The sequence below is a fragment of the Acomys minous genome (genome assembly GCF_964271855.1).
Source record: "Acomys minous genome assembly, chromosome: 2".
Lineage (NCBI taxonomy): Eukaryota > Metazoa > Chordata > Mammalia > Rodentia > Muridae > Acomys > Acomys minous.
The window spans coordinates 97,229,144-97,253,332 of record NC_140484.1 but is presented as its reverse complement, the minus strand read 5'-3'; the positions used below and the strand labels follow the sequence as shown (position 1 = coordinate 97,253,332).

Sequence of the window (24,189 nt, the reverse complement as noted above, 5' to 3'; positions counted from 1 at the left end):
CAGAACAACAACAACAACAAAAATCAAAATGACTTAAAAAACTACTGCCAACAAGGCTGGTATTTTTATAAAAATATGTATTATAATATTTACAATGTATGCTGTGACCCTACTAAACACACTGTACGAAAACTATTTGTATTTAATACAGAAGCAAAGATTTCAAACATAATTGAATGCCTCAAGATCTACGAAAATTAGATGTAGGAAAAAGTGATACAACTTTTCATTTAAAATTCTAGAAGTAGGGCTGGAGAGATTGCTCAGTAGGTAAGAGCACCAGCTGCTATTGTAGAGGACCTAGGTTGGATTTGCAACACCTAATTGATGGCTCAACTCCAGTACCAAGGGATCTGGCTCCCTCCTATGGCCTCAGTGGACACTACACACACTCAGTGCATAGGTACACGCAGGCAAGCCACCCATACCCATAATATTAAAAAGTAAAAATTCTATCTTTAAAAGTAAGCCTATAAATAATTAGCTATTATGTTCTATTAGTCTCATTTTAATTTAGTGAAAGGTAATTTTATTTTGCAATGTAAATCCATAATAAAGTTACTTTTAAAAAAGTGAAACAGAAATAAGGATCGCAATAAGACATCACAAACGTTTTTATTAAAAAGTATATGCATTTAATCAACAAGAGATGAAAACTAAAGACATGAAAACTAAAACTACAAACAGTAAACTAAAACTAAATTTTTGAAATAACAGAGGCTATGAAAGAACAACTAGGGGCTGGAGAGACTGGCTGTTCTTCCAAAGGTTTTTTAAATTATACCAAAAATAAAGAAACTAAAGCTAAATTCAAAAGTGTATATATATATATATATATATATATATATATATATATATATATATATATATATACATAAACCCAAGACGGAAAGATTAAAAATCTTTAGAATTAAAAAGCAATTAAGTTACACCATGTTAGGTATTCTTTCTGATTCAAATAGTATTACTATGCACTGAGGAACATTCTGCTATGACTCCTTTCCTGTGAGTCTTAAAGATCTGTAAGTAAGCCAAAGATAACCACATGGGCCGGGGTGTTGCTAGAGGGACCAACAGCAGGAAGCCTGCAACAAGCTACATGAAGTACATATTCTCCAACACACAAATAGCTGGGGAATGATCTTCCTTTACTTGAAGACAGGATGTGTATACAACTCAGTTGATAGAAGACCTTGCAAGCAGCACCAGAAAGGATTAGGATAACCCTGGACATAAGATAAACAAAACAGTACATATGGGACTCAAAAGTCTAAGAACATCAGATTGTAGGTAGAACAACGTACAAAAGTGAACTGCCGTGTAATAGAATGACTGCCTATGAAACATTTTAAATAGGATCATAAGTCTCGACCTACCAGATGAAGTGTTTAACAACAAAAATCTGCCTATCAACTAGTATTCACGGTACTGAAAGGTACTCCATATGCTACCAAAAGAGAAAGGTGAACATAAAACGTACCTACAAATCCTTTTATTTACAAAAGTGATATTCCTTCAAGATATTCTGGTGCAAAAATGGCACACAACTTATGGGAGGAACTAACCAGTATGTGATTTTAGGTTAAGGCTGACCTAATGAGCTGGAACCCACACCCAACATTGCTTAGATGGCTAAGAACCTGACACAAGAGAGCTATGGGGCCTAGAGGCAAACCAAATACTACTGTTTTGCTCAAAGAATGTAGCAATAAAAATGACTCCAAGCAACATTCTGCTACAATTCAGATATATGCCCTGCTGAACCATCATCATCAAAGTTTTTCCTACAGCAGTTGTAACAAATACAGACTCACAGCCAGAAAACATGCAGAGTGAGATCTTTGGAACACTTAGGCCAAAAAGGAATCTGGGTTCAGGGAACTCTGTGGAAAAGGAGATAGTCATGTAAGAACAAGAGAAGCATGGAAGAAGACACTTAAGGCCTTTTGATACAACGGAGCTGTTGCAAATATCAACTCACAGCAACTGTGGCAGCATGGAGCACCTGCACTGGTCTGCACCAGATGTGTTGCCAGATTTGAAACTTGAAACCACAAACACACACACACACACACACACACACACACACACACACACACACACACACACTTATCTCTAATGCAGAGGCTATCTCCAATTGATAGCCAGTTGTAAATAAAAAATTAGTTTTCTATAAGAGAGTTTCTCTGGAGAAACATACCACTCACCATGTCCAGAAGCAGATGGCCAATGCAAAACTAACTCAATGTCATCTACATAGGTTGTCTCATAATGTTTAGTCAGGGTATTTCCTGCCCTACCTTAAAAATTCTTTGATTCTGTATTATGGCTTAAAGTTTTATATTTTTATGAGATTCTCGAGTATGCAAGTGTGTGTCTCTATATGTGAGTTTCTTGTGACTTTTTTCCTTTGGCTCTTTTTTCTTGCTTGGTTGTTGTGTCTTATCCCAATTTGTTTTGTTTATCTTATTTTACTATTATTCCTTAAATGCTTACTTATTACAAGAGACAAAACAAAGACCAAAACAAAACAAAACAGAAAACGCACGGATCTAGACAGAAGAGGAAGTGGGAAGGACTTGGGAGGAAATCATAATCAGAATATATTATATGAAAAAAAATCCTCTTTAGATGAAACAAAACCCTCAAAAACCAAAAGCCCAATCAAGAAAACTATCATATCAAGAAGAAGAAATTAAAACAACTGATGCCAACAGAAATAAACAAAATGTTTAAATTATCTGACAAGGCTTTTAAAGCAATTAAAAAAGTAACTATAAGCTTGGTCTCAGAAATAAAAAATGAGATAATGCATAAGAAACCCATAATATTCAAATTTATCCAAACTAAAACTTACATTATTTCCACATTTAAATTACAAAACAATACTGGAAGAAACTAAGGTATAAATAAATGGAAAGCTCTTTGTCATCCTTGAGGTTTAGAAAATTTGAACTGGTAAAAATAACAATTCTCAAATTGATTTACTCAATCAAAGTAACCCAAATCAAAATCTCAATGAGATTTTACCCTAGTCATGTAAAATTGAAAAAATTTAGTATTTACATGGAAGCAAAAATAATGGAAGACAATTTAGAACAATAAAAAAGCAAAGACGCTCACACCATCTGATTTAAAGATTTGTTCTGTAAAGGTAAAGGATTCAACAGGTGTAATTTTGATGGAAGAACAAATGAATAGACAAAGCAAAGCAAAGTCTAGAATTAACTCACACAAAAGAAAGCTCAAGACTAGAAGAACATGAAGAATGTATTTCAAAAGAAAAAGTTCATAATCAATGAAAAGAAAAGTAGATAAGACCCATTACAAAGTAATGGCTAAAAAACAAATACCTAAAGCCAGCTCAAGATCATGAGTCTTTAGAGATATGCAATTTAAACTACAATGAAATTTTATCTCATATTCCTACATGAAATGTCAGAGCTGAGCTCCACATTGCTGGTCATCCTAGGGTAAAATAGCAGTGCCATTTTACAAAAACATTCTTGTAATCCTTCTTAAAGTTAAAAATGTATGTATCTACCACACAACCACAAACTTCCACCTACTTTGCTTGTATAGAAGAAATGAAAACGTTCAACATTAAAAACAGATCATTTTATTTGTAATGGCTTCAATCTCAAGATAATCCAACTGCCATCAATAACAGAATAAGCAAATGTCATGCATTCACTTAAAAGTCTGCCATTAAAAAAGCTGCAGTGAAACGGTGCCAACATCAATGAATCTCAAAAATGCTTACTTTATGATTCCATCAAAAAGAAGAAAGAAAGAAAGAAAGAAAGAAAGAAAGAAAGAAAGAAAGAAAGAAAAAAGAAAGAAAGAAAGAAGAGGAAGGGAAGGAGAAAGAAGAAGAACAGAGATGGAGAATGAAAAAGAGAAAGAGAAACCTACTTAATGTTACAGAAATTTAAACAGTAATTAATTGCCTGTCAGAGGGGAAAAATCAACTGGAAAAAAATTCATAGGGACTTGGATAACAGTCTATATGTTGATGTTTTAAGGGTGTAATTATCTGAATCTCTGAATTCTCCTGTAAAGTTCTGCATATTTCACTGTATTTAAACCTTACATCACACATCAGTACCACCATTATGACAAAGACCATATTGGTAATGTTTAGAGAACCATTATTTGCAAAGCAATTAATCTATTAACAGATTTTGGTGTGAGAAAAAAAAAACAATAATAAGAAAGACTCACTTATCCCGAAAAGTAGACAAGATACATGATCTCTAATTCTGGAAAACCAAAAATGGTACTGCAGATGATACTTCTTCCATGGCAATAAAATAATAAATGGCAGAGATTAAGTTTAAAGTTCCTCTAGCTGGTAGGGAAGAATTCAAATACGAAGCGGAATCAAGCCTTTCAACTTTTCCAGATAAAAATTTATATGCATAAATCCTTACTTATGTATTTTAATTTTATAAATTCTGAATACATAAGCTAATTATTCTAAGGCATGGGCAAGTATAAGAGGATTATTTTATTGTTTGACTTCTTACAACTATAAACTCCAATGTTTTCACCATATTTATACTGACAAAAATCAAAATGTTGAAGTAGTTTCAAAAGGTTGAATATACCAGAAACTGTGAAGTTTGAAGCTATGTTACTGCTGTACTTTGCTTGCCATGAAACCCTGAATTCACAGATAATCTTAAGGTATGCATAAAGTAAGAATGATATTGCTACAAAAGCAAAAAAACTTTAATTTCTTAGATAATTTATCCAAAAAGAACAGTCCAAGATATTCTACTGTTCTTAAAAGGAACAAATAGTAATGCTAGTTTTCTGTTAGTACTTCTGTGAGAAGGCTTATCTTTTTTTTTTTAGACATTATAAACACCGTCTTTTATTGGATTCTGTATTTATGATTACGACAGTGGATAGAAATTCTTAAGTAAACATCTTTTTTATTTTCTAATACCTTTTTATTTATTTTTATTTATTTATTTATTTTATTAATTCATTCATTTTACATCTCAATAGTTATCCCATCCCTTGTATCCTCCCATTCCTCCCTCCCTCCCTCCCTCCTTCTTTCTCCCTACTCCCCTCCCCTATGACTGTGACTGAGGGGGACCTCCTCCCCCTATATGCTCATAGGGTATCAAGTCTCTTCTTGGTAGCCTGCTATCCTTCCTCTGAGTGTCACCAGGCCTCCCCATCAAGGGGATGTGGTCAAATATGGGGCACCAGAGTTCATGTGAAAGTCAGTCCCCACTCTCCACTCAACTTGGAGAATGTCCTGTCCATTGGCTAGATCTGGGTTGGGGTTCAATGTTTACTGCGTGTATAGTCCTTGGCTGGTGCCGTAGTTTGAGCAGGACCCCTGGGCCCAGATCAGCCTGCCATAATGTTCTTCTTGTAGGTTTCTAGGACCCTACTTGAAATCAGCATTGTTGCAGAGATGCTATGATATTCCCTTCAAGGCTTTCCTATTTCTATGTTCAATGCTTTTATAAATCACCTTTGAAACTGTTCAGCAATATAATGGTTATCATGAGTAAACTCTTTTTGGGGACTGATATTGGAAAGAGCAAAGCAATATAGTAATCTTCTATAAACCTAAATGAATGATAAAATAATATAAAACTAACAAAGATAATGTATCATTACTAGACATAGTTAATCGTTCCGTTGTTCACATACTTGAGTCTGACTTCACAAAAACAGTGGATGGCAAAATGACATCTCTGTCATTTTGAACACTCTCTTTAGGACCTTGGGAAAAATGATGTTTCCGACTATAATAGTAGCACAATACAGAGAAGTGGAAATCAATATCAAGAGCATTTGACTAGAGAAAGATAATACTGGTAATACTGTCCTGAGAATTGTTCAGAATTACTAGTACACGTTTCTTCCCAAGTATCTTAAAAACTAAATCTATCATTTTACACATTACCAGAAATAAAACAAAAGCAGAAAAAAAAATGTGAGACTTAAATAAGTCATTTAATTCATGAAATAAATCATGAGACTGTATGAAAGGTAGTATTATTAATACAGGTCTACTTGTATAGGTGTGAGCCTTTGAGCTTGTTTGAGAACCAATACCTACAGATCCAGGACAGAATCACAAAAGTACACATACACTTCTTTGATGAAAAAAAAATCTTCCTTTTTAAGAATTAAACACCTCACCTAATCACAACAGATTCTCTGGTATAGCCACCATCATACTCTGTAGTTTCTTCTAGTGCCTGGAAATCTAGATTCTGAAAATTATAGAAAAAAAAAAATATATCTTAACATCCATACCAAACCATTAAAAAAAATAATAATGAGGGGTTTTTTTTTTGCAGATGTCTTTCTTACCCGGCTTCCACATATAAGTAATTCAATTTCTTCTGGTCTGAATAAGTACTTTAAGGGAGATTCATTAGTCACCATATGAAAACCTCTTCGAAATGCCTTGAACTGTTTTTCTACTGATTTATTGAGAATGTAGTCTGAATAAAGATTGACAAATTCCTGTAGAAATATTAACAATAAGAAATCACATGCTATACAAGCGAAACACAATTAGCAACATAGCTACATAGCTGATTTTAATGCCTACCCCTCACTCCCAAAGAAAACCTTCAGCAGTAATTCTTTAAATATATTTAAAAAATAAATTTTGGAGAGTTGATTCAGTGGCTTTAAGCATTAGCAACTCTTAGAGAGGATATAAGTTCAATTTCTAGTATTCACAGGCCAGCTAACAACTATCTGTAAGGGGATATAAAATAGGCATCTGAGTAGATGGAGGGAACTACATACAAGAGGAATTGCAGGGGTTGGAGGATGGGACAGGGTTGGGAATCAGGAGTGAGGAATGTGGAGTAGGGAAGGCTGGGAGAGAATGGAAATTGGTGGGAGAGCATTTCTGGGAAGGAGCAGGCCTCCTGGAGTCTATGGCAGTGGCCCTACCTGAGACTCCTAACAGCAAGAGATACGGAGCTTGAAGAATCCACCTCCTATAGCCAAGTGCGGCTTCCAATGGAGGGAGGAGACCCCAACCCACCCAGAAAGCCTTCGACCCAAAATCTGTCATGCCTACTAGAAGTAAAGTAGGGAATAAAAATGGAGCAGAGATCAAGGAAACAACCAACCAATGACTGGCCCAACTTGAGACCCACCTCATGGAAAAGAGCCAACTCCTGATACTATTAAGGACACTCTGCTATTCTGATATGCTTACAGACTGAAGAAGCCTAACAAAAAATATCTTCTGAGAAGCTCCAACCAGAAGCTAATGAAAACAGATGCAGAGAGCCACAGCCAAACAATAGGCAGAACTCAGGAAGCTCTGTAGAAGAGTGTGAGGAAAAGATTGAGGAAGCCAGAGGGACCAAGAACACCACAAGACCTACAGACTAAACTAAACTGGGCCCATCGGGACACAGAGACTGAATCACCAACCAAATAGCATCCATGGGCTGCAACTAGACCCCCTACATGTGCAGCTTGTTCTTCATATGGGTCCCCTAACAATGGGAGTAAGGGCTGTTTCTCACTCTATTGCCTGCTTTTGGATCCCTTTCCCCCAGCTGAGCTGCCTTGGCTAGCTTCAGTGGGAGAAGATGGAAGTAGTCCCACTGAGACTTGCTGTACCATGGTGCGTTGGTACCATGGAGTCCTTCCCTTCTGTAAGAACAAAGAGAAGGGGAACAGGAAGGGTGGGACTGGGAGGAGAGCAGAGAGGAGGGGGCTGCAACCAGGCTGTAAAGTGATTAAATAAATAAATTAAAGAAAATAAAAAACAAAACCCAACCATCGGTAACTCCACTTCCAGAGGACTAAACACCCTCCTCTGGCCTTCATGAGTAATACATGCAAATGGTAAACCAGCATATGTACAGGCAAAACACTAATAAGAAAGAAGTAAGTCTTAAAAAATTAATGAAATATGTCCAAAGATAAATATTTTCACAATTTCTAACTTCTGACAGATAATAAGGTATAAGTAGGCCATGCACAAAAGTTATATATATAAATTGTCATTCTCAGGTTAAATTAAACAGGAGTTATATTATATGATAAAATTTTATGTAATAATAAGATTAATATAAGGATTAAAAGGAACTTAATATAAAAGCGGCCTTAGTACAATGTTTCGAGTTCTATAAATATAAATTTAAGTTATGAATACTCGAGGAAACCATAATGCCTTGTACTTTCTAATAGCGATTTTGGTAAGTTATCTGCCATATCCAGTTCAGCAAAAATGTTTTTTGTTGGTAAACTAAGCTACTATATCAAATTATAAAAATGTATTCTATATCCTGATAGTATATTTCAGCAAATAAATAATATAAACCGACATGTTTCTTAAAACTATAGCTTTTATTATAATTTTCTTATTATGCTCTGAGTTATTTCCTATTCCCAACTGGAAAGCTTTTTAAGTTACTAAAAACAAATCTTACATAAAGAATAATTTTCACATGTATAATTAGATCTCAAATGAGCAGTAGGTCTACACACTATATAGGATCTTAATCATTGGTTGGTACAGTAGTTTGAGCAGACCCCCATGGGTCCAAATCCACCAACCTTGATGGTCTTCTTGTAGGCTACCAGGACCCTCTGGATCCTTCTCTTTTCCCATTCTCCTATACCTCTCTCACTTGGAGTCCCAACAGGAAGTCCCTTAATCATTGGGCCCTGTACACCTCTAAGGTTTAATATGATAATGCTGTTTCTGGTGTTATGCTATAGTTATATTTACCAATTCATTCTCTCCTAGTCTCTTTACTCTTTTCTCTAAAGGGGAATTAGCAATTAACTGTGTACACTCACACGAGCTTTTATATAAGAGTTAATACTAGCAAACTGTAGTTTTAATATTTAGAGGAATTTCTTCATGGGAATTTTTTGTTACTGCTTCAAACCATATTAGATAATTCTTTAAAACTTTTTTAAGAATACTGCTTTGAAATTACATATTTATGAAACAATGGCATAAAAATTTTCTTACCTTCCTGTTTTCATTTGTAATTGGAATTTTATCACCATTTTCCTTTAGATCATACATCATTGGGTTACCAAAAAGATCTGTCTGTGATATCTGGAAAGTAATCATCATATCATCTTCCACATTCCCTTCATATTCCAATAAATCCCTTAAACTCTGATATAAAACCTAACAAGAAGAAAGAGAAATGAGGTTATCAAATAACTAGTAAAACAAACAAAAATCTTGTTTCACTTTTTATAGAAACAACTTGTCAATGAAAGTGAAGCCAAAAGTACCCCCAATTTCCCAAGTAGTTTAATAAAACAGAAACAGCTATCAATGATGTGTCAACCTTTCCTTAGAACTTCTTCAAATCATAAATTCAGCAACAGATTTCATACTGTGCTCTAGAACATCCACAGTGTTTCCAGGCTGAGGCAGGGTATAGGGAAAAGAAAACACGCATCAACTGTGTCTATCAAAGATCAGGAAATACTAGGCAGATTCCTTTGTTACAATTAAAACATAGTATTTACAACACTTCACTAGGAGTCAATCAAAAGTTGCAAGATGCAATCTAGAAAAACAACATCCTATAAAAGCAATACAATTTTAAGTGCTGATTATACCTAAGCAGATTAACAGTACTTTACCCTTCTGGATAGCAGTGTCAACAAAAACTTTCAAATGAAAAACATATTTTTGCATAAATTCAGATGTATTTCTGTACTTAAGATAGTATCTTAAAGACTATTCAAAGAATGACAAACAACTTACTGGATGAGAGTCTCCTAAGTCACGAAAGGTTCCTTTTTTCCCCATTAGCTTCCTGTAGACAACCATGGGAAAATGGACATCCAGTATACAGTTATTGTAAATAGCCAGACCCAGGACTATGCCAATCAGAGTAAATTGACCCTCCGTTTCAAAAGAGGATGGATTGAACCAAAATAATTTTGTAGCTTCGTCATATGTGAACATACCTACAAAAAATAATTTTAAAAATAATTTCTACTTTTTTGAAAGACTAATAATTTAAATATAATTTTAAACAAAATAATATATATAAAATTTAAATACAGTAGATACAGTTTTTTCTATTACATATATGTGAATAAACTTTAGAAATATAGTATCTTATAAATGTGTTAATTGGTGGTATACAATTTGAAGATGCCAACAAAGTAAAGTAAAATGAAATTTGTGTGACATTTCTGTAAAAGTTTTTTAAAATATAGTTTTATTAAATTCAGAAGATTGTTTGGCAATCTTCTGTGACAAATAAAAGATATTTTACTGTTATTTTAACCACTCAATGACTGAAAATTATATAAGAAACAAACTCATGATCAAGCAGAAAAAATTTTTAATAAGGTTAAGTAACTTAAGTTACTTAAGATACATATCAAATGTGGGTTAATATTACTATAAAAAGCATTTTGTGAACTTTCAGCTTCACATGATCTTCATTATTCAAATCCAAAGTTAAGAGATATTTTTCCCTATCATTATTATTTTACTTATATGAGCATTAACAGATTTGTCTCTTTTTCTAACTGAACATCACAAAAACATTTAAAACAAATATCTTTTAATCTTTCTAAGTTTATTTTCTTTATTTCATTCATTCTTTATTTATTTATTTGCAAGCCAAGTCTTAGATCATGAAGTACCAAAAGTTCCAATTGACAAATAATAAATCTAAGAGAATGTCACCAATGGATACTGTTGGTCTCATGAACAGTAAGTATAAGTTATACTATTTCTCATGACTTCGGTTGTTTCTTGTCCACCATTCTAACATTTTTTAAAATTAAATTTATCAATATCTAGAAGGTTAATTCTCTAATAGAATATTTGGCTAAGTAACGTAAAGAATAACCTGAATATATGAGAGACAGAACAATTCCTGAAGCATACAATTCGTTATCTGTAATTGCAGGTAATGTACACTCAATTCTTTTGCTGTGTATCATAATTGAGACTATTTATAAAACAAGTTCATAATTCAAATGACTAACACACCATAATCACAGCACAAACACGTACCAATATCTGGATTAAAGATTTCCTCCACAACCAACTGAAAAAATTCTTTGGAAACACCTCCTTCATCTACTCCTTGTTCTCCTTCAAATTCCACATACAACTGCTTCTTCAAGTCTGCAGGATTTTCCATAGCAATCATCTCCAGCTGTTGGTTGAAAATGAAAAAAAAAAGATGGTTGATAACAAGATAAAAGTAAAATATAAGTAAGTAGAGAAATTAAGTAGTAATAGGAATCAATTTTGTTTCTGAAGGAAAACAAGAAGCAAACTGAAGGCCTTGTCCACCACCCCCTCCCACGCCCAGGCCCTAAAAACATATGGCAGAGTGTGCTGGGGACACGGCTCAGTAGGTATGAGTACTTCATCTACAAGCATCAAAAGCTGAGTCGGAATCCCCAGCAATGATGTAAAACTCCTGGCATAACCACCTATGCCTGCAATACCAAGTATAGAAATGTGATTGTTTATTAGTAAAAATTATGGTAGACCTATAAATAACTATTAGAATGGAAATGCAAGCAGTTATGCCTTTCTAAATGTCATGTTATCAGTGACTTGGAGTGGGGAACAAGCCCCGATCTTTAGGGGTTACTGGCTAGTCAGCCTAGCCAAACTGGTGAACTTCCAGTGCACTCAATAACCTTATTATCTAAAAACAGAAATACACCTGACATCATACACTGGCCTTTCCACATGTTCACCCAAGGGTACACAAATCAGCTCACTCATGTGCATGAATGACAAGCATACACCACAAAACATAGACACAATACCACCATTGCATAAACTGGTTATTTATAATTTGATAACTAAATTTTGTACTATGTTCTTTATATAATATATTAATATATTTTATATAAGTTGAAATATTATATAGAATAAGACCTAAGAAAATGTGAAGGCAGCAAAATGCCAATTTGTTTGACTACTGTCATTCTAGCAAAAACAAGTATAGAAATGTGACCTATACATTGTTTACTAGTAGTAGACCTATATAATTTATACTTATTAGAATAGAAATAGAAAAAGTTCAACCTTTATGCCATATTATAAATGAAATAATTCTAATTAAGAAATATAGGTTTAGCTGGGTGTGGTGATGCACACCTTTAATCCCAGCATTTAATTCTATATGTTCTATTGTGATCACTAAAATCATAATTTTCTATCTTTTTTTACTTTGGTTTGAAATATAAGATAAACATAATAATATAGCATCAAATACATTAACAAGTGAAGTGCTTAGAATAATCCCCTTCAATCAAGTCTAAGTTTGTGGCTTTCTATATATGGTGTCTCCTGCATGCAATCCCTGAACTCAAACCCAGTGAGTTTAGTACAGTTTCATTTACATAGAAAATTCCAGGCCAATGAGGATTATATAGTGATTCTCTATCTAAAATAAGATTAACAAATAAGTAAGTATCTCCTGTTTTGTCAGAATGTTTAGCCACAAGATTTAAAAACAAAACAAAAACAAAAATTCCAGGAATACAACCAACAGCAGCAGTATATAAAATGTATAAATCACTTTACAAATAAGCAAGTAGGCTGCTAAAACCTTCTTACATCTGGTCCATTTAAGAAATAAAAGGATGAATAACATAAGAAACAGTAAATCAGAGAAAAGAGGTTAAAATCCATGCAACAAGCTTTAAACTATGGTTAAATTAATGCTCCAAAGAAACTAGAAACAATATTTGATTTTAGACTTTATGTGTCTTTTACTTTCTTCTTTGGCTTTCCATATTTTTAATAAAACTCACATATTATTTTCAGAATCAGGATAGTGATTTTGCAATAGATGGTGGCTTAATTCTGTAGGTGAAAATATGCAGTTAGCTATTCAAGGAGACCATTCTCAATGTGCCAAAGTGATTTTGCAAATTATTATCTCACTTGAGGATGATGCGTGAGTAGCCTGTTTTTTAAAACTGTGGCACCAAAAACAAAACAAAATTTAATGATAGCCATTGACAAAAGCCATTACCATAAAAAGTCACATTAAATTTTCCTTTTCTTAAAAATAGTAACTCTGCACAGTGGTGGCACACGTTTTAATCTTAGCACTCAGGAGGCAAAGGTAGACAGATCTCTGAGTTTGAGACCTGTCTGGTCTCCAGAGTACATTCCAAGACAGCCTAGGACGCACAGAGAAACTGTCTCCAAAATTTAAAAAAAAAGTAACACTTAAAACACAGACAAACAGACAAAGACACACACACACACACACACACACACACACACACACACACACACACACAATCCTAAGCCATTGTTGTATCAAGCAAATAGTGTAGAAATTAAAATTATAGTTATATTACCTTATTTAAAACTGAATTTGTAAAAGCAGTTCGTTTTATATGTAGTTAGGTATATGAAAAGTGTTAGATATGCCAATGAGAATTTTGAAAAGAAATTTGTATGCAAAGTAGTAGATGAATATTTCTTGATGTTTAAGAGTCAGTGTTGCCTTCATAAATAGCACTAGAGAAAATGAAATGCACTGATATTATACTGTATTAAAAATTAAAAATTTATTTTTGTGTTCTCTATAAATAATTGAAGACCAAGCTATTGTGCCTAAGTGGGTAACAACTGAGTAAAATGATTGGATCTTAGGTTCTAAGTCCAATTATGACATTCATTTCTAGAAGTAAGAATCTCTCTAAATTCCATTTCCTTACATGCAACAGTAAGTTTGATGAATTTCATTCTTTTAAGTTATCATATTATGTTAAGCCATTATGATACTGATTACTTCATTTCTGAATCTGGTTCTAAGAAATTACTTTGAAGAAAAATTAAAAGTATTCTACTCATTTCTATTAGAATAATTTTAATAGTAGCAATCACATTAAATACAATTTTATTAATGAACAACAGAATTAAGTACACCTAGAGTAGCACAGAAACCCCCCATTATTAAAGCCCTGTACGTCAACTAATAATAAAATCAAATTTGGGCTACAATAGGTATTTATACTAAGGGTAATTATGGAAGTTGACATAGACAATGCTTCTAGACTAAACTATATGGAGCTGGTGACTTTGAGTGAAAATTGGGCATCAATTCAAACAACTATTTCTTTGAATTTTTTCTTCATCTTTTGTGTACCAGCTCCTGGTGTTGTTGTTGTTGTTGGGTTTATTTTTGTTTTGTTTTGTTTTGTTTTTTGACTTTTCTTAGTTCTACATCTTAGCCATTCCTTTTGGTCTACAACTTACCAAATTTAAATTTAATCAGGTACTAAAACACAATCAGTCCCTATTTTACTCACACTGCCTGCACTATTTGAAATATTGGCAATATTCTATTCATGTAAGTGAATATAGCCAAAAACCTATGCATATAAACTGTACTAATCACTGTCTCCCAAATATTGGTTTACAGAATAGATGTACCAAAATATCTAAAGTATTTCTAGGTTTTCTATCAGAATTCTTATCGGAACCCCTAAAAGGCAAGACCTTGACTTTTGTTGTGTTATTATTTTGGGTTAAGTCTCCCTTTAAACTGTGAAGGCAGTTTAAAGCATCTCATAAATGACAATACTGTCTCTTCCTTGATACATTTGCTCTTCACTCTAAAACACGGGTTTTAAGATTTTATATAGGCTACATCCTTCAAAATGTTTTGTTCTAAAAAGAGGAGGGAAGAGAACATGAGTAATTTATTTACTGGATAGTAGAGGGACACAAGTGCCACAAAACACACATGAAGGTCACAGAATACTTGGAACTGAGATCCTAAGGGATCAGACGCAGCCATCAAGCTTGCTGATAATGGCCTTTACCCACTAAACCATACCATTAGCCTAAGAGTTTTTGTTTGTTTTAAAGAATGTTAAAACTAACATAGTAGGATTGTTATTCAAATGGAAACAGGTTCTCATCAATATTTATTTCTGTATTGTTTTCTAAGAAAAAAAGCCAAAAGCAATTAAAACAAGACTGAGAAATATTGCAGTTATTCTTTTATCTTTTTAGTAGGAATAAAATTGTGTTTTTTACAGAAATAGAACCTTATACTTAGTTTGTTTTTTAATAGTACTTTATACTTAATACACTGACTATCCTCTTGTCAATTAGTTCCCTAAAAGCACCAGTGGGGAAAAGAGTTGTTAGACTGATTTAAACTCAATAAAGCATGAAATGAATAGACATATTCTTGCTTAAAGGAAAAGAAAAAAAAATGAGTAGGAATGTTCATACACACATAACTTTGGCACTCAACCAGGAAAGTAGAAACAAGAAGATCACAAATACAAGGTTAGCCTAGGCTATATAAACATTCTATATCAAATAAAATTCATAATTATTAATTCTAATTTATTGACCTGTACTATTAAGCTACAGTCTAATTAACAATGGAAATAGAAGTTTTCAATAGACACCTTACAAAAAATCACATAAGTTATCCTTGTTAGGCTTCATTTGTAAACTAAGGATAAAAATTTATTTGTTTAGGGTACTGTAACTTTTATTATTTATTCATATTGAATTCATTGCAAATTTTCTCATTCCTTCTTCTCTATACAACCTTACTATGCAGTTCCAAATGATCGGGTCATAAGAAAGTATAACCAACAGGAATATTCTGAAGCTGTTTTATAAAAGAAAGACTAAGTATTAGAAAACAGAAGGGATTTCTGTAGAATAAGACAGGGAAAGAGTTGCATTTACTCCATCAGTTCATCTGTTGGAATCTTTTTAAATACTGCTTGCTGTAAACCTCCAAATTTCTGTTATAAATCTACTGTGATTATAATAATTACCATATGCTAGGAACCATTCAATTAATCTTTAAGGCCTATGACTAAGCTTATATTTCTAACTCCTTTACACTGGTATGTGGAAAATAGAAAACTGAGGGGACTGGGTGAAAATGGCACTAAAAGAGGAGGAGGAAATGAGGAAAGAATAAAAGCTGGGTAGAATCTTCTCAATAAATACTATCTATTTATAATTCTACCACTTATCAATAAGACAGACACATGGGATTAGCTGAAGGTACGGCTTCTGTAAACTGGTAGTAGATATCAAATAAATCATGATTTATACCATATCAAAGCATATGACTAGTTGACATAACTAAGTAGTATTTACTAGGAAGAATTTGTTAGCATAATTACAAGGCTTACTGTTAATTTTATTCCAACAATTCTTTAGAAAATATATAAGAGGCTAATTTTCTCCTAATCAATAATTTTAAAAATGTACAAATAGTATGTAAACTTTTACTGGTCCTTAACTTCATTTGATTATAGAAAAAAACAGAGGAAAAGAAGTAAATAAGGAAGAAAACAGGTAGGAAAGGTGAATAATTTTTATTAAACTTAAGTTTATGATCTTTCAGATTTAGATAAATCCATTCTAAAACAACAATACATCTTCAAGTAAATATTATTTATTAGTTATCTGTTACGGGTTACTATTATTTGTTAGTATTAGTATATTAAAAGTGATACTTCTATTGTAACTGGTACATTCTCCACAGTTGAGTGGAGAGTGAGGTATGACTTTCACACGAACTCTTGGTGCCTCATATTTGACCACGTCCCCTGGATGGGGAGGCCTGGTGGCACTCAGAAGAAGGATAGCAGGCTATCGAGAAGAGACTTGATACCCTATGAGCATATACAGGGGAAGGAGGTCCTCCTCAGTCCCAGTGATAGGGGAGGGGAGTTAGGGGAAAATGGGAGGAATGGGAGGATACAAGGGCTGGAATAACAATTGAGATGAAATATGAATAAATTAATAAAATATTTGAAAAAAAACTGGTACTAAATTTTACATCACATTCAAAGATAAACAACTAGCACTGATGGGAATAATGAATAGCAAGGAATACCCTGAATTTGTTATATATAATTCTGTCAAAATGGCTGGCAATTTGCAAACCAGTTATCTGGTTTAATTTACAGGGATTCTGCAATTGTTGTCACCTGTGGAATAAAGGAACAGACAAGAAGTAATGTATCTGAAAAAAAAAAAAAACAGGGAGTTAGAAGTTCCTGATTTCCCATTAAATCTTCTAGATATAATACCACTAGCATTAATGCCCAAATTCTCAACATAGCTATTTTTCATTAGTCAGTATTATAGTTTAAAATAAACAAAAACAAAAAACCTACAGTGTCATACAAGACAGTGAATGTTAGAACTCCAAAAACTTGTAACATGGACTAACATGTTTTCATTTCAACAAGTTTATAATACAACTCTGCGCTGTTTTCCACGTAATAGAATTTGATAGGCAGCTCTCGTACTTTTACAATACAGATTTATTGTATTATTTCTCCCTATTGTAACTATACCTATTCTTCACACTCATTATCACATTTTCATCTGTCATGTGTTCCTGTCTTCCAGTCTTTGAAAAGAAGTGTTTCTTCTGAATGGAAATACTTGGGGCTGAATTTCAAGATTTAGAAAATAGATTCTTTTTTTGGGTGGGTGGGTGGGTGAGTGTGTGTGTGTGTGTGTGTGTGTGTGTGTGTATGTTAAAGGGGGATAACACATGTGTGAAGGTCTAGTTGTTTGCCACCTTATATACAAGGTTATCTGACTCACAAGATTCTGAGGATCCTTCCATCTTCACCTTCCATCTTGCTTTTAGGACATTGTATTACAAACGGTTCTACCACATCCTAATTTACATTTGTTCAGGGAATCGAAGCATTGGCCCTCATGTTTGCACAGCAAATGCTTTACTCACTGAGTCATCTCCCCAGCACTAGAAAATCTACTCTTGTTCAAAAAGAGAATAATCACTAGATTAGACAACCAGTATAACCAATATTTTTGCTGAGTACCAACAAAAGTGTAGTAATATGGATCAGAAATACCAACATGTTCCTATCTTTTTTTTTCAAAATCATAGATAAAATGAATACACTGAAATATGTGGCTTTGTAGCTTTTAGTTTAATTCTGATTTTCAGTAAGAGTCAAACTTACCCGGACCAGCGCATCATCTATGATATGGTCACGTCTGACTTTGAGTCTCAAATAGGGATTCAACTGCTGTCCTTGAACTAGGCTGTAGAGAACAGTGATTCTTCGTTCACTGTACATGCGAATTCTATTGTCATAATATAATCCCAAATTCTTTGTGACAGCATTCAATATAAAGGGACATGTCATAAAAGAGAATTTGTTCTCTGTTTCAACTTTGAAAAAAGTATAATCTTTATCCATTTCTAGAACATCATTCAGTGGTTCATTAATGAATTCTTCAAAGGAGATAAGTGGTTTTCGACAATCTAGAGTTTTAACGCCAAGTTCAGTTTCTAGTGGATCCACTCGAGGACCTTTCTTATTTCTTCTTTCTTCTCCCAAAAGCTCCTGAAGTGTCAATTCGCTGGACTCGGGTATGGGCTCCTCATCATCTTCCTCATTATGATTTGTGTCTACTTCCCCTCCCACTACATTTGCATAGTAAACCATTTTCAAACACTTTGAAGCAGCAACAATGGCATCATCATCATTCACTAGATTTCGGCTATTAAATTCATTGCTTATGACTTTGTAAGTAATAAGTTGCTGAAATGTTTCCATCATTCTCCGAATCTGGTCTGCATTGTATTTAGACCAAAGTCTAATCAGTTTTCCTTGAGCTTCAAGGGGTAGCTTACACATAGCTTTGCAAAATAGTGGCAATGCCATTTCCAGATATTCCGGACTGTGGAGATTACTATTCTCCATTACAATAATGAACAAATTGAGATAATTAGGATCTCGAGTATACACACTATGATATGTCAAGTCACACTCCACGTTAGGTGACAGATACACAAGTGCATTGAGAAAGGCAGTTTCTAGTTTCTCATTAGCGAGCAAACTGGTATAGACCCTTCTAATAGCATCAATGTCCACAGTCACTTCATCAGGACCTAGTTTTTGTACATTGTTGTCTCCCTGTGAGCTATCACCCATCCTTGAAGAAGAAGCTTCTGAGTCTTCTTCCATAGCAGCAGCAGAACATGCAGCTTTTTCCTTTTCATCTTCATCCTTGTCTTCATCCTTTTCTTGAAGAGATTTCAATTCCTCCTTGGTGTGTTGTTTGACTTTCCGAAAGCTCTGAACCAATGCCTCAGCACTAGAAAAAATTCTTCCAATTAAGCGAATTAGTGGGGAGTAATCCTCACTCTCTCTACATAATTCATATACTTCATATACTATCTCTTCGGTTAAGTAATTCACATCTAGAAAATAGGAAGAAAAAATATTTGTTGTAATATACATGTTTATTTTGTCATAATAAGTTTTAATGAAAAAGTAAACTAATAAGCAATCTCATCTTGAGTTACCTAATAAATATCTAATAAACAAAGAACTAAAAATATAACTAATTTATCTATCAAGACACTATACTTAACCAATTCCTTTTTCATTCAAGTAATGCTAACAACCACATGCTTTTTTTGGCATTCATCCAGCAATATATGATTATTAATTATCTCATAATCAAACCTTGCTTTGTACCTAAGACATGTATTAGTATGCAACATTAACTAGAAGTATGAATATATATATTTATCATTTCATCACTATACTTTATTACCACCTCGATGAAGAGCTACTACACTAATATCCTGAATGCATTTTTCTTCGCATTATTCCTGACTAAGAAGGGAATGTTTTTATAACAAAGGTTTCTCAGCCCCATCATTTGCAAGCAACTCTTCTTCTACTTTAGTTTATATTTAAGCCAGATTCATACTATATATTCCTCATTTTTTCCAGAGTTTCCATTCTGTGACTGAGAAGAAGACATTATTATCGTGTAAACTTTGAAGCTAAAACTGCTGCTCCTGCTACAACTCCCTGTTATCATGACTCAGGATCTAATAACACTCTACAGAGCAACTAGAAGTTACTAGAGGCAACTGAAAACAAACAGAAGGTAGAAGCTAGGAAAGCAGAGACAATAAACACCAAAACTTACATTTACTTTTTCCTAAGCACAGAACTGAGATCATACATTTCCTAGCTTCTCTCGAATTTAGGATAAATGCTACTTTCAACAAAGGCTTTACCACCTCAGGTTAACAAAACAAAAGATATTTCATCTTCTTGGTAAAAGATATTTTTATATATTAATTTTTTTAGAAATCAAATATTACTTATCAAATAATACTGAAACCAAACTTAATGACTTTCATCAAAGAGTAGCATACTATAATCATTATATATTTAAGGGAGGATATTTTACAGTCACACTGATAAACCATCCCATGTTGACAGTATCATTATTATGATTCTTACATATTATTCAAAATTTATGTCATCCACCTGTCACATCTGCCGCACATTAATTAAGCCTTCTTGTTCTGTGCCTATGTGTTCATTTTTCTTCTATTTGTACAAGCATTAAAATTCTTATCAGTGCCCTGAAATCTGTGTTTATAAATTCATGGACTTCGTGTGCTGTACACAGTAGAGAGCTTTCATGTTTATTAGTCAGAAAGACTTGTCTCACAAAAGCACATTTTTAATGCTTAGTGTGATCAATATTTGAGGTGGCAATGCATGCGCCGTGAGAAAGGTAAGCTCCTTCAGGACCCATTATCCCTGGCAGCTGTGTTCTCAGAGGAATCGTAAGGAATGCCTTCAGTAAATGTTGGGTGATGTATGCGTGATCCCAGTCAGAACTCATGCTGGTTAGACTTTCACCACAGCTTTTTTTCCCTCAGTAAAATAAAGTGTGGCACAGTCAAAAAAAAAAAAAAAAAAAAAAAAAAAAGTTTAAGTCATCATTGATGTAATGGCTTCCAAAAGATAAACCATGAAGCGCTAAACTTTATACACTATAAACCTGATCTATGGCCTTTTCAGAGTATTAACACATGCTTATTTTAAGATCTAAATTTTTCTTTAATATTATACTTATTTATTTACTGTGGTGAATGGATGGCAGACATGTGGAGGTGAAAGGATGACCCAAAGGAGTTGGTTTTCACAAACTCAGGTCATGAGGTTTGGTTGTAGATATATGTACCTAGCTGAGCCGGCATGTCAATCCAAGCTCTAATTTTTCAGTTTATTAAAACTAAGTTACATATGAGAACACTAACCTGAAGCTTATTTCTCATTATTCTAACTGAAAAATATATTATCTTCTTTGAGCATTCAAGTCTATCTAATTTTTCTAAAATGTAACCAAAAAAATATATTATGAATAAAAACCTGTTAGGAGATAATGTTTTATTTCCCTATCACTGAATTATAAGATTATTTAGAAAGTACTTTCTATACACAGAAAACATATATATTCTGCCTGTAGGAGAGTACTATTCTAGATCTACGTACCTTTTGCTTGCAAGGTGTTCCTTTCAGAGCACATTCATCAAATGATTCTGATAATACGAACTACAATGTACCAATATTTATTACAAATAGTACTCTATTTGCTGTCTTTGTCTTTGTCTGTCTGTCTGTCTCTCTCTCTCTCCCTCTCCCTCTCTCTCTCTCTCTCTCTCTCTCTCTCTCTCTCTCTCTCTCTCTCATGTGTGTGTGTGTGTCTGTGTATATATGTGTGTAAAAAGCATTACAATCAGAAATAAAACACACTTACCTGTGTTTCAACAAACAGGTAAGTGAAGAAACATTTTTTTAGATTCACCAGAGCATTCTAATATATGTGTTTGTCTGAGAGCATGTGGTCACATCTCACAGTGTGTAAATAGACTGGCCTGGAATTCAAGATGCTCCTTCCCTAGCTTCCTGAATACCTGGACTACAATGTCACTAGACTGAGCTCAAAAAGCATTCTTAAAACACGACATTTTATACTCTTTAAAAGTAGTTGCATGCCCAAACAGAGTTGTCATACACTGTATGTAATTGATACATATACATCTGACTACGTTGAACAAATATAGTTATCAAAAAGAGCAGTAATATGATTAAGCATGCACAATTCCCAATTTAAAAAATATTAAAAAAATAAGTAAAGGCAATAAAAATTGAAGTGACTTGCAAAACAAGAACCTATAAAAAAAGAACAAATTGGCAAAAACAAGACCAATACAACCATTATATATGAGATTTTCCCACAGCTAGTTGCATTCAACAGTGGTGGTGGCATATTATACTTCATTTACTGTGACTCTCTGATGCCCACTCTGTGGCAGAAACACGTATAATGGAGTTGATGCAGCTTCCACATTCAACATATTGAATGCATTCCCTACTTATCTATAATTTATGTGATCAATTCATGAACTGGCTATACATTTTGAGTTACAAAGTTGTATAATTAATTTTTTTCTGATTTTTCTATACTACTCTGAAGTAACAGCATAAAGCTGTAGCATAACTTTATTTCATTAATTCACTTGAGAATGTGATACCCACGGCAATCTGAAAATTTTAATTACCTTATTGTTAATACAATTATTTCCATTATGAGAAAGAAAGAACCACCATGAGGGGAAGTGGGAAGTTTTAAGAATTTTCAAAACATGGGACTGTTTTAAAAAAAAAAGAAAAGAAAAGAAAAAGATGCGTTGGGGATGTAGCTCAGTTGTTATTGCTTATGTTGAATAATTGAGGACCCTGCATTCCATCCTTAGTACCACATAAATCAGGTGTAATGGCACAAACCTTTAATTTCTATATTGGGTAAGCAGAGGCAGGGGTATTAAAAGTCAAAAAACAGTCTCAGCTACCTTGTAGAAAACAAAACAAAGCATATCCCGACAAGACCTGAGTGAAGACTACCACTGGTACATTAGGTCCCTAGGCATTATGAGAATACCAAATGCTTGAGATAGAGAAAGCAGTATATAGTAAGAAAATGTAAGAAGGTAAATGCATTTTTCAGATAACTATTGCAAATTTTACATTCAGAATTTTAGACGCACCAAGATAGGAAAGCTGTTTTCTTCAAGGCTGTTAAATACAAATAGCCAAAATACTAAGAATGAAAAATTTATATCATTCCTGATTGTGTCATGGTTCTTTTTGCTATAGGTAGTTTATTGTATATATGTATAATAATATAAATGTAAAAAATAAAAAATGTTTAATGAAAAAGAAATAGAAAAAAAGAAAATGTTAGCAGGCAAATGCATTTTTCAGATAACTATTGCAAATTTTGCCTACCTTCAAATACTACTTTATATTTGTATTGTTACTTCTTTAACCACAGTCCCTGGAGTTCCAGCTCTCATATCATATATTTGCTGAAAATGCAATATATGTAATACATTGTGTGACCTAATAAACTATTAACTATAATTAAAATTATTACACAAGTTGAGTAAAACTCATTAACATATTACATTCTCCTTATAACTGACAAATACTAGATCAAACGTATATTAGTATATATATATTTGTATGTGTGTATATATATATATACATACATATATATATTTGTATATAGGATAAGACGTAATAAAGCAACTAATTTAAAAAGCGTCCTTTACCATACCTTACCAAAAGAATGCCTTTTCGTATACTCTGATGTCTTTAGCTCACAAAGAGGGAAAAGAAAATAAAACAACACATTTAAATATCTGATCTAGCTTTCACAATTATATTCTATTGGAAATACAATCTCTTACCTTTAAAATCGGCTCTAGCTTCTTTTCCTTCCTTCTTGTTCATCTCTGAGTTGTTTGGTGCACCTTTTGAGTTCTCCAGATAAGCTGAGCTTGCTCCTTTCTTGGAGGGATGAGGATCACAGAGTTTTGCATTAATTTTATAAAGCTCCAGGGCTTTAATAGCTGCTGCATTGTTATCCATACGAAGAAATGTTGGGCAGGAAGCACAAAACTCATTCGTGCAGGCCTCATTTCCACAGCCCTCAGTTAACTGGTGGTAGTAGCGTTCTATTAGATGCTTTGCAGCTGCTCGCTTCCTGTACCAGACAGTCGAACAGTAAGCACAGTGATTAGTAAGCTCATAAACAAAGCCCAGCAGATAAGGCAAAAGTTAGCTAAGCAATGAAGCAATAAACTAAATACTTAGACGTAGTAACTGGAAATTCACTATTACCCCTCCCAGTGTTAACTAGTAAAACAATACTTTCAGAAGTGAAATACTTTCTAAGAAACTATAATAACATATGGCATCTTATATAATTATCATTTTAATATGGTATACTTTTCTTTGGTTTAAAAAAGATAAGCTTAATTTGATGGGATGTTATCC

The 24,189-nt window shown here is 33.4% G+C and overlaps 1 protein-coding gene and 1 long non-coding RNA gene across 28 annotated transcripts in view; one reads left to right on the top strand and one right to left on the bottom strand.

The window, feature by feature from the left end:
• Nucleotides 1-24,189, top strand: part of LOC311588006 — a 119,995-nt gene that overhangs the window by 45,045 nt on the left and 50,761 nt on the right. The window contains exon 9 of one of the 22 annotated variants that reach the window (XR_014776054.1): nt 19,774-19,933. The exons of the other annotated variants lie outside the window; for them this stretch is intronic. This is a non-coding gene — a long non-coding RNA (uncharacterized lncRNA). The remainder of the gene's footprint in view (nt 1-19,773; nt 19,934-24,189) is intronic. 22 annotated transcript variants of the gene reach the window in all.
• The window catches only part of UBE3A (ubiquitin protein ligase E3A), a 72,650-nt gene that overhangs the window by 6,572 nt on the left and 41,889 nt on the right, over nt 1-24,189 (bottom strand). For all 6 annotated transcript variants that reach the window (XM_084765316.1, XM_084765315.1, XM_084765314.1 and 3 more), the window contains 7 exons: nt 23,601-23,896; nt 17,986-19,232; nt 11,024-11,168; nt 9,752-9,957; nt 8,996-9,160; nt 6,349-6,504; nt 6,175-6,248 (listed from right to left, as the gene is read on the bottom strand). In XM_084765316.1, coding sequence (XP_084621442.1) covers nt 6,175-6,248; nt 6,349-6,504; nt 8,996-9,160; nt 9,752-9,957; nt 11,024-11,168; nt 17,986-19,232; nt 23,601-23,896 — 2,289 coding nt within the window. The remainder of the gene's footprint in view (nt 1-6,174; nt 6,249-6,348; nt 6,505-8,995; nt 9,161-9,751; nt 9,958-11,023; nt 11,169-17,985; nt 19,233-23,600; nt 23,897-24,189) is intronic.